General features: G+C 38.3%; 1 protein-coding gene across 3 annotated transcripts in view; it reads left to right on the forward strand.

Annotated features, from left to right (window-relative positions):
* TMEM164 (transmembrane protein 164) overlaps positions 1-16,642 on the forward strand; it is a 241,658-nt gene that overhangs the window by 90,796 nt on the left and 134,220 nt on the right. For all 3 annotated transcript variants that reach the window (XM_036271272.1, XM_036271273.1, XM_036271274.1), the window contains one exon: positions 509-558. In XM_036271272.1, coding sequence (XP_036127165.1) covers positions 509-558 — 50 coding nt within the window. The remainder of the gene's footprint in view (positions 1-508; positions 559-16,642) is intronic.

The following is a 16,642-nucleotide window of genomic DNA, read 5'->3' on the forward strand; positions in this document are numbered from 1 at the left end:
AGGCAAACCAGATGGCATTTGTATACTTGTTCCATGTTCAGAATCTTTTTATACTTGTTTTAGGTTGAAAGCTTCTCAGACCGGCTACTGGTCTTATATTGAAGTTGAAAAATTGAGTCTTGTTCTAGAGGTTAAGAGGAAGTTTTTAAGAGGCTAAAAGGGCCTGAACTTTCTCCGCCTCCTACCCCCAAACTCTTACTCTCTCACTCTTCATCTCTGACCCTCTCCCTCTCATCTTACACACACACGCACACACACACACACTCTCTCTCTCTCTTAGACATACACACATGTAGATACATGTGCAAATGCAAACATGTTTGGAAAACCACCTACTTGCCTCTTTAGACTTTTACATTACTTTTTCTGTGTTAGAGTTTGGTTATTATTATTATTTATTAATAATATTATTATTATTATTAAAGTAACATTGCTTCACTGCATCTAGCATTTCTTTTAATAATCATACTTTAAAAAAGTAATTATACTTAATTTTTTTCCATTGCAGATTTTTCTCCTGGCCTGCCCTCCATGTCCGGGAGCTCTCGTGGTCTTCAAGTAAGGGAAAAAAATTTTTGCTTTGTTGTCACTGCTATTCAGTGTTTTGTCTGTTGCATAACCTAGGATGATGAGCTCATTGCTGTGAATACCTTGGACCTGTCTGCTTTGTCTCTGGGCATCCCAAGAGACAAAATCTGTGAGGGCTGAGTGAAACAGGCAAATGTTGTGTGTGGAGAATCGTCTTTTGTCAAGCTCTGACAAATCCTTTTCAGCTATTTCTTGTGGTGGTGTATGGCCAAGGCATGCTCCCTTGGAAGTTTGCTGCCTTCTTAAACTTTCTCTAAGGAGCAAGCTGGGGCCAGACATCTTCCCTCATTTCAAGAATCTTTTCATTGTGTCTGCTGCTCCACTGAAGATATGTCTTCACTTTGAAGGCATTGTTCTCGTGTTTTTGTTTTTTCCCCTTAAAATTAAAGTGAGGAGAGAAAAATATTACCTTATTACAAGTTCTAGCTTATTAAAAATAGCAAGCATTAAATCAATTAAAGTGTATTTCACAAAAATGATGTTTATCTGAAGGCAAGTTTGCGTAAGTAAAATTCTCAAGAGTCCCAGAAGTCTCATTGCAACTGTGAGTTGTGACCATCTCATTTAGCAAGCCTTTTATTAGAGTTGCTAATGAGAAGCTAAATTGACGAAATTAATTTCATCTCTTTTCTGCTTGCCTGGCACCCATTTTGGAGCTGTTCCTGAGCACTGAAATGGCCACAGGCCAGAGGGAAGGGACAGGAAATAAAGAGCCCTGAAGAGCCTTGGATAATTGAGAGTGGTGTAAATGGCTTTCTGATTTACTGAACTCATTCAAGTGTTAGGTAGAGGGAAATATACCCTATTTGCTGCTTCACATAGCTTATTGGAATAGACGCTTAGTCTCTTGGCTTTGGTGAATAACTTTCTGCTGGATGAGGGGTAGTGGATCCAGATTTCATATATCTCCTTTTTGGACAGCTCCTAAACGGAAGGTTGTATTTAACCCTGTTTTCTCCCTTGATTTCCCAAAATGAGCTCTATTTTTAGCGTAATGTTATCAAATTAGTATGTATTAGTTTTATTTTATTATTATGAAAGTAGCAATTCTCATTATAGAAAATGTAGTGACACATAAAGAAGAAAATAAATATCACCCCTAATTCTATCATCAAGAGATAATTTTGCTTATTTCCTTTCTTTTCTTAATAAACAGAGATCCTCTTTACAATTTTACTGTATCTTTTCTAAACTTAATTCATTTTATATATACACGTTATGCATAATACATAAATATGATTGCTTGATATATTTTTTTCGAGTGGTCCTTTTTTTCCCCTTTTCCTTGTTTTGTTTGGCTCCTCCGTCTCTTTCCATGCCATCCTTACATATTACCAAACAAGTATGTATCCTTTCATATTTTTTCCTATGCTTATCTGTGCATACACACACCACACACACACACACACACACACTTACACAAGTTTTGTTGTTGTTCATTATTTTACAAAAACAGAATTGTACATATAATTTAATACATCTTGCTTTTTTTTCACTCAACAGTATCTCATGGAAATTGATCCAAGTCTATTGGTATAGCTTTTATTCATTTAAAACAAGGGTATAGAATATTTTGTAGAGGCACAACAATTTGTTTAGCCATTGCCCTATTAATGAGCATTTATATTTATTCTTTCCAGATTTCTGCCAGTATAACCAGTGCTGAAACAAATATCATTGTGCATATGCCCTCATATACTACTGGTGCTATACACACACACACACATACATATATATGAATTGTTACATATACATTTATATATATTTGTATATATAAAGTAACATATATAAAGTACATCTATATATACATACATACGTGTATATATATGTATATAACCAATGTCCTTATTGATTTATAAAAACAGGCTGTTGTAATTTACTTTTACTTTTGTATGTAATATATGAATATATGAGATTATTATTTTCTTCATAGCTCTAGCCGCATAAGGTGTTACGATTCTTTTATAATTTTGATTGCTTAATAGAAGAATTTTCTTGGCATTATCATATTTTTTTGCACAAATAAATTTGAATTTTGAATTGTCTGTTCATATTATCTGCCCATTTTTATGGGTTATTTATATTTTTCTTAATTTGTAAGACCTCTTTGAATATTTTTATATTGGCCCTTTGTCTATCATGGTTGTAGAAAATCTCTCCCAAATCTATATGTATTGGTTTTGCTGATGGTAAATTTTATCCACATAATTTTTTACTTTTTTATATCCAAATATGACTGTTTTATTAAATAGGTCTGGTTTCTAGTCTGGTTAAGACATTTACTTAAAGGTGGATAACCAGCCCTGGCCGGTTTTGCTCAGTGGTTAGAGCACCCATGGACCAATGAGTTGCGGGTTCGATTGCAATCAAGGGTACATACCTCAGTTCCGATTCATCCCCGGCCCTGGGTGACGTCATGCGGGAGGCAACCAGTTGATGTGTCCCTCTCACGTTGATGTTTCTCTCTCTCTCCCTCTCTTCCTCTCTCTTTCTCCCACTCCATCTGAACAAAAATGGAAAAATATCCTCAGGTGAGGATTAAAAATAATAATAATAATAATGATGATGATGATAAAGGTGGATAACCAGTTGTAGTAGCATAATATATTAAATAATTCTTACTTTTCTCTGTGAACCAAATTACCATCTTTGTCATCTCATAAACTCTTTTAATAATTGAATTTATTGGGGTGTCATTGGTTAATAAGATTGTATAGGTTTCAGGTATGCAATTCCATAATACATCATCTGTATATTGTATTGTGTGTTCACCATCCTAAGTCAAGTCTTTTTTCGTCATTGTTATCATGTATCCCCCCTTTACCCTCTTTTACCTACCCCAACCCACATCTCCCTATGGTAATCACCATACTGTTGTCTCTTTATGCGTTTATTTTTTATTTGCTTAATCCCTTCACCTTTTTCATCCAGCACCCAACCCCCATCCCTCTGACAGCTGTCAGTCTGTTTTGTGTGCCTATGAGTCTGTTTCTATTTTGTTTGTTAGTTTATTGTGTTCATTAGATTCCACATATGAGTGAAATCATGGTATTTGTCTTTCTATGACTGGCTTATTTCACTTAGCATAATAATCTCCAGGTCCATCCATGCTGTCACAAAAGGTAAGCGTTCCTTTTTTTTTTTTTTTTTTCCCTATGGCCAAGTACTATTCCACTACATGTACTGCAGCTTTTTTGTCCACTCATCTACTAATGGGCACTTGGGCTGCTTCTAGATATTGGCTACTGTAAATAATACAGGAGGGGGGCAGAAAAAGCAAGAAGAAATAAAAGGCATCCAAATTGCAGGCTGACACTCTACTGAGCTAAACTGGCTAGGGCAGTTCTACTACTTTTTTAGTGGAATCTTTAGGGTTTTCTCTATGCAGTATCATGTCTTGCACAAATAATGGAAGCTTATTTCTTCACTTCCAATTTGGATGCCTTTTATTTCTTCTTGTTTGATTGCTGTGGCTAGGACTTTCAGTGTTATGTTTAATAAGAGTGGTGAAAGTGGATATCTCTGTCTTGTTACTGATCTTAAGGAAAATGCTTTTAGTTTTTGCCTGTTGAGTATAATGTTAGCTGTGCGTTTGTCATATGTGACTTTTTGTTTTGTTGAGATATGGTCCCTCTGTTCCCATTTTCTTAATGAGTTTTTGTCACTAATGGATGCTGGATTTTATCAAATGCTTTTTCTGCATCTACTGATATGATCATGTGATTTTTGTATTTTAGTGTGTTTATTTGGTATACCACATTTGTTTTCTTCTTTTTTTATAATTTATCTTTATTGTTGAATGTATTACAGATGTCATCCAATTTTCCCCTATCGACTCCCTACTCTACACTCCTGTCCCCCTTCTGCCATCCACACACTATTTTGTGTGTCCATTAGTTATACATATATGCATATAAGTTCCTTGGTTATCTCTCCCCACCCCACTTCCTTTTAATCCAATTTTTAAAATTAATTTATTTTTGTTACAAATATTTCTCCTTTTTCTCCCAATTGACCTAATCCTCCCAATCCCTTGCTAGTACCTGTCTCCAGCATTGTTGTCCATGTCCATGGTTATGCATACCTGCATATAAGTTCTGTGTTTTATCTCTTTCCTCTCCTCTTCCCGAACCCCCTTCTGAGGTATGTTAGTCTGTACCCTACTACTATGTTTCTGAGCCTATTTTGTTCATCAGTTTGTTTTGTTCATTATATAACACAAGTTAGTGAGATGATGTGATATTTGTCTTTCTCTGGCTTGTTTCACTTAGGATAATACTCTCCAGGTCCCTCCATGTCGTCTCAAAGGATAAGAAATTTTTCTTTATTACAGCTGCATAATATTTCATTGTGTATATGTACCACGGCTTTTTTATCCAGTCATCTATTGACGGACACTTGGGCTGTTTCTAGATCTTAGCAATTGTAAATAGTGCTGCTAAGAACATAGGGGTACTTATATTCTTTCTGATTGGTGTTTCAGGATTCTTAAGATATATTCCTAGCCCTGGCTGGTTTGGCTTAGCAGTAGAGCGTCAGCCCTCGGAATAATGAGTTCCGGGTTTGAATCCAGCCAAGAGCACGTAACTTGGATGCAGTTCATCCCTGGCCCTGGTTGGGGTCGTACGGGAGGCAACCAGTCAAAGTGTTCCTCTCATATCGATGTTTCTCTCTCCCTTTCTTTCCCTCTCTCTCCATAAAAGAAAAAACAAACAAACATATATTCCTAGAAGTGGGATCACTGGGTCAAAGGGAAGTTCAATTTTTAACTTTTTGAGCTAACACGATATTGTCTTCCATAGTGGCTGCACGAGTCTGCATTCCCACCAGCAGTGTACTAGAGTCCCCTTTTCTCCACACCCTCCCCAGCACTTGTTTGAGGATTTGTTGATGGCCACCCTTCTGACAAGTGTGAGGTGATACTTCATTGTTGTTTTAATTTGCATCTCTCTCATGATTAGTGACATTGAGCATTTTTTCATATGTCTCTTGGCCATTTGTGTGTCCTGTTTGGAGAGGTGTCTCTTTAGGTCCTCTGCCCATTTTTAATTGGGTTCTTAGTCTTCCTTTTCTTGAGCTGTATGAATACTCTCTATATTTTGGAAATTAACCTCTTATCTGATGTATTGTTGGCAATTGTGCTCTCCCATACAGTGGGTTCCCTTTCCATTTTTATGATTGTATCTTTTGCTGTGAAGTAGCTTTTGAGCTTTATGTAATCCCATGTGTTCATTTTCTCCTTTGTTTTTGTTGCCTTCGGTGATGTATCAGTGAAAATTCTGCTGTGTATGATGTCTGAAATTTTGTTGCCTACATTTTCTTCTAGGATTTTTATGGATTCATGAGTCACATTTAAGTCTTTTATCCATTTTGAGTTTATTCTTGTGTATGGTGTAAGTTGGTGGTCTAGCTTAATTTTTTTTTTGCATGTAACTGTCCAAGTTTCCCAGCACCATTTATTAAAGAAGCTGTCTTGACTCCACTGTATGCTCTTGCCACCTTTGTCAAATATTAGTTGAGCATATTGTCTTGGGTTCATTTCTGGGTTCTCTGTTCTGTTCCACTGGTCTATATGCCAGTTCTCGTGCCAGTACCAGGCTGTTTTGATTACAGTGGCTTTGTAGTATTACCTGATATCCAGTATTTTGGTTTCTTCTACTTTGTTCTTTTTTTTTTTTAAGATTGCTGTGGCTATTTGGGGTCTTTTTTGTTCTATATAAACTTTTGGAGCATTTGGTCTAGTTCCGTTAAATATGTCGTTGGTATTTTAATGGGGATTGCATTGAATCTCTAGATTGCTTTGGGTAGTATGGATATTTTCATAATGTTAATTCTTCCAATCCATAAACAGTGTATATGCTTCCACTTTTTTCTATCTTTCTCTGTTTCTTTTTACAGTGTCCTTAGCTTTCTGAGAACAACTCCCTTACTTTGGTAAGTTTATTTCTAGGTATCTTAATTTTTTTGCTGTGATTGTAAATGGGATTTTTTTTTTTTTTTAGATTCTTTTTCTGTGAGTTCATCCTTGGTGTATAAGAATGCTATTGATTTTTTGACGTTAATTTTGTATCTTGCTACTTAGCCATATTTATTTATTAAATCTAGTAGATTTTTGATGGAATCTTTAGGGTTTTCCATGTACAGTGTTATGTCATCTGCAAATAATGACAGTTTCACTTCCTCCTTTCCAATTTGGATTCCTTTTATTTATTTATTTTTTCATGTCTAATTGCTGTGGCTAAGACTTCCAATACTATATTGAATAGAAGTGGTGAAAGTGGACATCCTTGTCTTGTTCCTGATCTTAGTGGAAAAGCTTTTAGTTTTTGCCCATTGAGTATGATGTTGGCTGTAGGTCTTTCATATATGGCTTTTATTATGATGAGATATGATCCCTCTATTCCCAGATTACTGATCATTTTTATCAGAAATGGGTGCTGGATTTTTGTCTAATGCTTTTTCAGCATCTATTGATATGATCATATGGCTTTTATCTTTTATTTTGTTTATGTGGTGTATCACATTTATTGATTTCCAAATATTTTACCAGCCTTGCATCCCTGGGATGAATCCCACATTGTTATGATGAATAATTTTTTTGATGTATTGCTGGATTTGATTTACTAACATTTTGTGAAATATTTTGACATGTGTGTTCATCAGGGATATTAGCCTGTAGTTTTCTTGCTTTGTAGTGTCTTTATCGAGTTTTGGAATTAGGATTATGCTTGCCTCATAAAATGAGTTTAGAAGTCTTCCGTCTTCTTGGATTTTTTGGAATAGTTTGAGGAGAATAGGTGTTAGATCTTCTTTGAATGTTCAGTAAAACTCCTCTGTGAAGCCATCCAGGCCTGGGCTTTTGTTTGCTGGGAGATTCTTGATTACATCTTCAATTTCCTTAATTGTTATTGGTCTGTTCAAGTTTTCTATCTTTTCTTGGTTCAGTTTTGGGAGACTGTGTTTCTAGAAATTTGTCAATTTTGCCTACGTTGTCCAACTTGTTTGCGTATAATTGTTCATAGTATGTTTTGATGATCGTTTGTATTTCTGTGGTGTCACTTGTTACTTCTCCTCTTTTGCTTCTGATTTTATTCATTTGGATCCTCTCTTTTTGTTTCTTGGTGAGTCTGACTAAGTGTCCATCAATCTTGTTTATCTTTTCAAAAGAACCTCCTCTTTGTTTCATTGATCTTTTGAATTGTTTTTTTTTAGTTTCTATGTCATTTATTTCTGCTTTGATCATTACTATGTCTTTTCTTCCACTTGCTCTGGGATTTTCTTTTTATTTTCTTTCTAGTTATTTAAGTTGTAGGGTTAGAAAATCAATTAGGAATTTTTCTTGTTTTTTGAGGTAGGCCTGTAGTGCTATGAACTTCCCTCTCCGGACTGCTTTAGTTGTGCCCCGTAGATTTTGTGTTGTTGTGTGTTTATTTTCATTGTTTTCCGGAAATTTTTTTGTTTTTGTTTTTTGTGGTACGTGCCCCTAGCAGGAACCACAGGACTCTCTTGTCCGTAGGCCAACGCTCACCACTGAGCCAAACAGGCCAGGGCGGTTTCCAGAAATTTTTTAATTTCTTCGTTGATCTCCTTGGTAACCCATGTGTTGATTAATACCATGCTATTTAGCCTCCAAGTGTTTGAATGTTTTTGTGTGTTTTTGTTGTAATCGAGTTCTAGTTTAATGCCATTGTAATCTGAGAAGTTGCTTGACATGATTTCAATCTTCTTGAATTTTTAGAGACTTACTTTGTGTCCTAATATGTGGTTTATATTTGAGAATGTCCCATGTGCACTTGAGAAGAATGTATATTCTGAAGGTTAGAGGTTAAATGTTCTGTAAATGTCAATTTAGTCCAACTGATCTAGTTCATCATTTAAGGACTCTGTGTCCTCTTTAATTTTTATCTAGAAAATCAATCCAGTGGTGTCAGTGGGGTGTTAAAGTCACCCACTATCATTGTATTGCTATTGCTCTCTCCCTTGAAGTCCTGCAGAAGTTTTTTAATATATTGTTGTACTCCCATATTTGGTGAGTATATGTTTACCAGGGTTATATCTTCTTGTTAGATTGATCCTTTTAATATTATGTAGAGACTTTCTTTGTCTCTTATTCTGGCCTTCGCTTTGGAGACTGTCTTACCAGATATGATTATTGTTTCACCAGTGTTTTTTTTTCATTTCCATTTTCTTAGAAAATTTTTTTCCATCCATTTATTTTCATACTGTGTGAGTCTTTTGTTGTGAGGTGGGTCTCTTGTAGACAGCATATATATGGATCGTGTTTTCTTATCCATTCAGCTACCCTATGTCTTTTGATTGGAGCACTTAAGCCATTTACATTTAAGGTTATTATTGATAGATACTTATTAGTTGCAATTTTTATTTTATGACTATGTTCCTCTCTGTGTGTTTCTTCTTCTTACAACAGTTTCTTCAGCATTTCTTGTAGTTCTGGTTTGGTGGTGGTAAATTTCTTTAGCTTTTTTTATTTATTTTTTGTCTGTGAAGCTCTTTATTTCTCCTTCAATTAGGATGGATAGCCTTGCTGGAGAGAGTAGTCTTGTATTCAGACACTTGTCTTTCATTACTTTGCATACTTCATGGCACTCCCTTCTGGCCTGCAGTGTTTCTTTGAGAAATTAGCTGACAGTTTAATTGGAGCTCCCTTATAGGTAACTTTCTGTTTTTCTTTCTTCATTTAAGATTCTTTCTTTGTCTTTAATGTTTGCCATTTTAACTTTTATGTGTCTATTGTGGGTCTTTTTGGGTTTATCTTTCTTGGGACTCTGTGTTTCCTGGACTTGTGTGACTTTTTCCTTTGCCAAATTAGGGAAGTTTTCTGTCATTATTTCTTCATACAGGTTCTCTATTTTTTTCTCCTATTCTTTTCCTTCCAGTACCCTCATGATACAAATGTTGTTACATTTTGTACTGTCCCAAAACTCCCTTAAACTCTCCTCTTGGTTTTTAATTTTCCTTCCCATTTGCTGCTCTATTTCAGTGTGTTTTTCTACCTTGTCTTCTAAGTCGCTGATTCAGTCTTTAGCTTCTTCTAATCTACTACTGATTCCTTTTAAGGTATTTTTTCATAACATCTATGTCATTTTTCATTTCCTCTTGCTTTTTATGCATAGCTTCTTCCTCTTTTTTTAAGCTGATGTAGTTCGCACTGAGCTCTTCCTAATTCTTATTAAGTTGCTTGTAGTTTTCATCAAATTGTTCGAGCACTCTTTTTTCTTTGGAGGGGGGTGTTGTTGTTGTTTTTTTGTCTCACTATTTTAGCAGTCTGATAGTTCTAGGCCTGGTGAGGGATGTTGGAATGTGTAGGCAGGTTGGTGTGTATCAAATAAGGCTGCTGTGCCTCCCAGACTGCTTTGGTGTATGGTGCCTCTTGCCTGCTGTGGTTTCTGGAGTATTGACAACTAGTACCTGGTATTGGTCTGTTGTGCAGGTCTTGGCTGCCTGAAGCTTGCTGTTGCTTGGGGTGGGGTACCACTCCTGATAAGCCTTTGTTAATGCCACTGGGGATAGGTCTTAGCTGCTGATCTGTGCTGCTGCTTCCTGAGGTGTGTGGGTTTCTCTGGTGCGTTGCTGGGGTGCCTGGGTTCCTCTGGTGCCCTTCTGGGTGTTTGGGTCCTTCTGGTGCCCTGCAAGGGTCCTGCTAATACACTTCTGGGGTGCATGGGTTCCAGGTGGTGCCCTGCTGGTTTGCTTGGATCCTGCTAGTGTGCTGCCAGGGTATCCTACTGCCTGCTGGGGCTCAGCTCCTGATAAGTCACTGCCGGGGGCGAGTCTCAGCTCCCAGTTTGCACTGCTACTGCTGCTGCTGTTGCCAGGTAATGCTCTCAGCTCCCAATCCTCTGCTGCTGTTGGGGGCTGAGGATGCTCCACTCCTGGGTCTTTGCTGCTGCCCGGGGAGGGGCTCCACTCCAAATCTGCTGCTGCAGTTGTCAGGGGAAGGTCTCAGCTGCCTGAGTCTGCTGCTGTTTGGGCTGAGGCACCGTTCCTGATCAGCCTCTACTGATGCCACTGGGGATGGGTCTCAGCTGCTGGTCTATGCTGTTGCTGCCTAGGTTTGGATGTCCAATCTTGAGCCCCTGCTGCTGGGGTGTGTCTCCACTCCCAAGTCTTGGCTGCTGTTGGGGGTGGGGCTCCACTCCTGCCCTCTCACTGCTGCTGTGGGGGAAGATGCTAGGTTCCCAAGCTGGCACTAGTGCTGCTGGGGGTTTGCCTCCTCTCCCAAGCCTTGCCTGCTGTTGGGGGTGGGGCTTCACTCAGGCCCTGTCACTGCTTCTGTGGGGCGTGGTGCTCAGCTCCAATGAGGCTGTGCTATGGGGGATGGTCCTTGGCTCCGGCAGGTTGCGGCTACTGCAGCAGGCACCTCAGTAGCGCTGCTACTGTGGCGTGCATTGGCATAGTGCGGTCCACTAGTCTGATGGTGCAAGGTGCTCTGATAGACTCAGGTCCCTTGGCCCTAGCCTCTCTCCACTGCCTTCTCCCAGGGAAGACCAGGGATCTTCTACAATGGCGGAGCCTCCCACCCACGCAAGGAGAAGTGCCCCGATGAGCCACTTATCAGGGGTAGCTGGCTGCTTTCTGTCCGCAGCACAGGAACCCTCTGACCCACGTTTCAGCACTACTCAGGGTTGGTTGTCCACACTCAAGTCCACTCACTCTGACTCTTACACACTCACCCTTGCTTTGGTCCTGCCCACCACCGTCTTCAAATCCTCCCCCCCCTTTCTTTTGAGGTTCCTCAATCTAACAACCAATTTGTACTTCTTAATCCCTTCAGTTTTCAAACATTCTCCCAACACCCTTTCTATCTGGCAAGCATGAAAAAGTTCTACCTGTGAGTCTGTTTCTGTTCTGCTTTTCATTTTGTTTGTAGATTCAATTGTTGATAGATTTATATTTATTGCCATTTTATTGGTCATATTTTTGTTCTTCTTCAAGAAGACTTTTCAAAATTTCATATAATACTGGTTTGGTGGTGATTAACTTCTTTAGCTTTTTCTAGTCTGGAAAACTCTTTATATGTCCATTGATTTGAAATGATAGCTTTGCAGGCTAGAATAAACTTGGTTGTAGGTCTTTGCTAATCCTTAGTTTGAATATTTCTTGCCATTCCCTTCTGGCCTGCAAAGTTTCTTTTGAGAAATCAGCTGACAGTCTCGTGGGAGCTCCTTTGTAGGTAACTAACTGCTTTTCTCTTCCTGCTTTTAAGATTTTCTTTGTCTTTAACCTTTTATTAAAAATTTTATTTTTTTTATTGATTTTAGAGAGAGTGGAAGGGAGAGCAAGAGAGAGAAACATCAATGAGAGAGAACATTGAGTGACTACCTCATGCATGCTCCCAACTGGGGATTTGGCCCACAACCTGGGCATGTGCTCTGACCAGGCATCAAACCTGTGATCTCTTGGTGCATGGGTCAATGCTCAACTACTGAGCCACACTGGCTGGGCGGTCTTTAACCCTTTGCATTTTGATGATGATGTGTCCTGGTGTGGGCCTCTTTGGGTTCATTTTGTTTGTTGTTCTCTGTGCATCCTGGACTTGTATGTGTATTTACTTCACCACATCAGGGAAGTTTTCTGTCATTATTGTTTTCAAATAGATTTTCAATTTCTTGCTCTCTCTCTTCTTCATCTGGCACCCCTATGATGTGAATGTTGGTATGCTTGAAGTTGTCCTCAAGGCTCCTTACACTATCCTCATTTTTTAAAAAAAAATTATTTTACTTTTTGATTGAGTATTTTTTTTTTTTATTTATTTTATTGCTTCTTTATATTCCAAATTGATGGTTTGTTTCTTGGCTTTACCTACTCTACTGTTGATTACCTGTAAATACCTCTTTATGTCAGTTAGTGCATCCTTCATTTCTGACTGTGTATCCTTCATTTCTTACTGGCCCTTTTTTATGCCCTTGAGGTCCTCACTAAGTTCATTGATCATCCTTATAACCAGTGTTTTGAACTCTGCATCTGTTAGATTGCTTATCTCCATTTCTTTTAGTTCTTTTCCTAGAGTTTTGTTCTGGTTTTTTTTTTTTTTTTTTTTTTAATTTGGGAAATATTTCTTTGTCTCCTCATTTTGACTGCCTCCCTGTGTTTAGTTCTACATATTAGGAAGAGTTGCTGTGTCTCCTAGGCTTCATAGAGTGGCTTATTGTTGTAGGTGTCGTGTAGGGTCAGTGGCACAGCCTCCCTGATCACCCCAGCTGGGCACTCAAGGTGCACCCCTCATGTGGACTGTACACTCTTCTGTTGTAATTGAGTCTTGATTGCTGTTGGCACATCAATGGGAGGGATTTACTCAGGCCAATCAGCTGCAAGGACTGGCTGTGCCCACTGACCTCTGACTGCTTTGGAGGGTCAGCTGTGCCTACCATACAGAGCAAGACTTACCTCATCAGGGCTCTGGTACCCACTGAGTCCACTCCTTGAGTATGGCACTTGTGGAGTTTTTTGGGTGGTGGTGCTTTGAAGTTGTCTGAAGCTGTCCGCTGGGTGTGCTGGCTCTGGGGCAAATTCTTGTGCTGGATTTGGAGGTGCCCAGGAAAAGCCAAGTTGTAAGCTAAGGCTGGCTTTTTCTAGTGCCAGGCGTTGGGCCACTTGGTTTGAGGCATGTGGCTCACTGAAGCCAGATGTTGCTTGTTTTAGAGTATTGAGGAAAATCTGAATCAGGAACCAAGACAGACTATTCCTATGGTAACACCACTGGAAACAGCTTTGGTAGGCCTGAAAGTTGGGAATCACCAGAGTAGGGCAAACAGTGTCAGCCAGGCTGTTGGATTCTCAGATATGGCGCCACTCTGCAGGCTCCATGGGGAAAAAAGCTCAGCAAAGGAACATTGGCCTCTGCCAACAAGTCTATTCGGGAGAAAGCTGCCTCTCCAGCTCTCGCCCTCATGCCAAACAACTCAGTTCTTCCCCATATGTCTCTGGTGCTTTTCAAGCTGCCTCCCCCATGCTGAAGCCTTGAGGGAATGGGTCCGAGTAAGTCTGTGTGTGGGCACTTTAAGAGGAACTGCCTAGGACTCCAGAAGGCTCAGCCTCAATTCCTGCTGTTTTTTTTTTTTTTACAGCCAAAAGTTATGGGGACTTCTCTTCTTGACACTGCTACTCTGAGCTGAGGGGGCTGCTGTGGGACAGGGCCCCCCTCTCTCCTCCGGGAGGACCTTCATAGCTGAGGTATCCTTCCTGATTTTTATCCACCACACGTGGGTATGGGACCAGCCCATATGTGCCTATGCCCATCTTACCAGTCTCGATGTGACTTCTTTAATTTCATAGTTCTAGGACTTCCATTCAGCTTGATTTCAGGTGGTTTCAAATGACGGTTGTTGTGTTGTTTAGTTGTAATTATAGTGTACTTATGGGAGGAGTCGAGTACTGCATTTACCTATGCCACCATCTTGACTGGAAGTCCCACATTTGTTGATTTGCAGATATTATACCAACCTTGCATCTCTAGCATAAACCCAACTTGATCATCGTGTATGATCTTTTTAATGTACTGATGGATTCAGTTTCCTGATATTTTATTGGGGATTTTAACATCTATGATTTTAACATCAGGGAGATTGACCTATACTTTTCTTTCTTTGTCATGTCTATATCTGGTTTGGGAATTAGGATAATGCTGGCATCATAAAATGAGAATAGGAGTCTTACTTCTTCTTGATTTTTTTTTTTTTGGAATACTTTGAGAAGAATAGGTTTTAGTTCTTTGAATGTTTGGCAAAATTTACCTGGGAAGCCTTCCAGTCCAGGACTTAAGTTTGCTGGGAGTTGTTTGATTACTGCTTCAGTTTTACTAGTTGTAATTGATATATGCAGGTTTTCTGATTCTTCCTGATTCAGTTTTAGAAGATTGTATGTTTGTAGGAATTTATCCATGTCATCTGGTTTGTCTGATTTGTTGGCATATAATTCTTCATAATATTTTCTTACAGCCCTTTGTATTTCTCTGGTGTCACTTGTTACGTCTCCTCTTTCATTTCTGATTTTATTTATTTGTGTCCTTTCTCTTTTTTTCTTGATGAATCTTGTCAAAGAACCAGCTCTTGGTTTCATTGATCTTTTGTATTGTTTTTTAGATTCCTTTTCATTTATTTCTACACTAATATTTATCATTTTCTTTCTTATACTCACTTTGGGCTTTGTTGTTGTTGTTGTTTTTTTCTATTTTTTTAATATAAAGTTAATTTGTTAATTTGAGGTTTTTCTTGTTTCTTGAGGTTTGGCTGTAATACTATGAATTTTCCTCTTAGGACTGTTTTCACTGTGTCCCATAGACTTCAGGTTTTTGCATTCTCATTTTTATTTGTTTCAAGTATCTTTTGATTTCTTCCTTGATCTCACTGTTTACATGTTTATTGTTTAGTAGCATGTTATATTGACTCTATGTCTTCGTGTGTTTTTCAGTTTTTACCTTGTGATTGATTTCTAGTTTTATACCATTATGGTCAGAGAAGATACTCGATATCACTTCAGTCTTTTTAAATGTATTGAGACTTCTTTTGTGTCCTAACGTGTGGTCACTTAATAGAAAATGTTCCATGTGCATTTGAAAATAATGTACAATCTGCTGCTTTGGGGTGAAATGCTCTGATGATATCAATTAAATTAATCTGATCTAGTGTGTCATTTAAGGCTGCTGTTACCTTGTTGATTTTATGTCTGGAAGATCTATCCCTTTATGTCAATGGGGTGTTACAATCCCCCACTATGATTGCATTACTGTTGATTTCTTCATTTATGTCCATCAAGATTTGTGTTATGTATTCAGCACTTTTTTGATGGATGCATAAATGTTTAAAATTGTTATATCCTATTGTTGGATTGTTCTCTTTATCATTATGTACTGTCTCTTAGAGTAGCCTTTGTTTTAAAGTCTATTTTGTCAGATATAAGTCTTGCTACCCCATGTTTTCTTTTTTATTTTCATATACTTGAAATATATTTTTCTATCCCTTTACTTTTAGTATATGTGTATCTTTATTTCTGAGATGTATCTGTTGTAGACAGCATATATATATTCGTCTTGTTTTCTTATCCATTCAGCTACCCCATGTATTTTGGTTGGAGCATTTAAGCCATTTACATTTAAAGTGATTATTGAGCCCTGGCCAGGTGTCTCAGTTGGTTGGAGCATAGTCCTGTGCATCAGAAGGTTGTGGGTTTCACCCCCTCTCAGGGTGTGTATAGGAGTCTGCTGATTGCATCTTTTTCACATCAAGGTTTCTCTTTCTCTCTCTCCCTTCCTCTCATTGTAAAATCAATTTCTAAAAATAGTATCTTAGGTTGAAGTTCAGAAATAAACAAACAAATAAATAAATAAGTAAAAGTGAGTATTGATATGTATGTATTTATTACTATTTTATTCTTTTCACTATGGTCCTGTTTCCTTCCTCTTCTTGTTAAAGAAGTCCATTTAACACAGTGTTTCTCAACCTTCCTAATGCCGTGACTCTTTAATACAGTTCCTCATGTTGTATGTGGACGGATCTACATGTGGGCGGATCCTCCTGGAGACGGATAGAGGAGCAGTGCCTCGGTTCCTAAGATCATCAGAAATATGTGTTTTATGATGGTCTTAGGTGACCCCTGTGAAAGGGTGGTTCGACCCCCAAAGGGGTTGTGACCCACAGGTTGAGAACCACTGGTTAACATCTCTTGTAATACCAGATTGTGTGGTAATGAATTCTGTAGCTTTTTCTTATCTAGGAAGCTCTTTATTTCTCCTTCAATTTTAAATGATAGTCTTGCTGGTTGAAGTAGTCTTATTTGTTCTTGCTTTTCATGACTTTTAATATTTCATATCAGTCCCTTCTGCCCTGAAATGTTTTTGTTGAGAAATCATCTTACAACTTTATGGGAGCTTCCTTGTAGACAACTGTCTTTTTCTTGCTGCTTTTAAGATTCTGTCATTGCCGTTAACCTTTGCTATTTATTTATGATTAGTCTTGGTGTGGGCCTCTTTGTATTCACTTTGTTTGGGCCTCTCTGTGCTTCCTGGACTTTGTTTTTTTTTCTTCACCAAGTTAGA

The sequence above is a fragment of the Molossus molossus genome, unplaced genomic scaffold (assembly GCF_014108415.1).
Source record: "Molossus molossus isolate mMolMol1 unplaced genomic scaffold, mMolMol1.p scaffold_m16_p_2, whole genome shotgun sequence".
NCBI classification, from domain to species: Eukaryota; Metazoa; Chordata; class Mammalia; order Chiroptera; family Molossidae; genus Molossus; species Molossus molossus.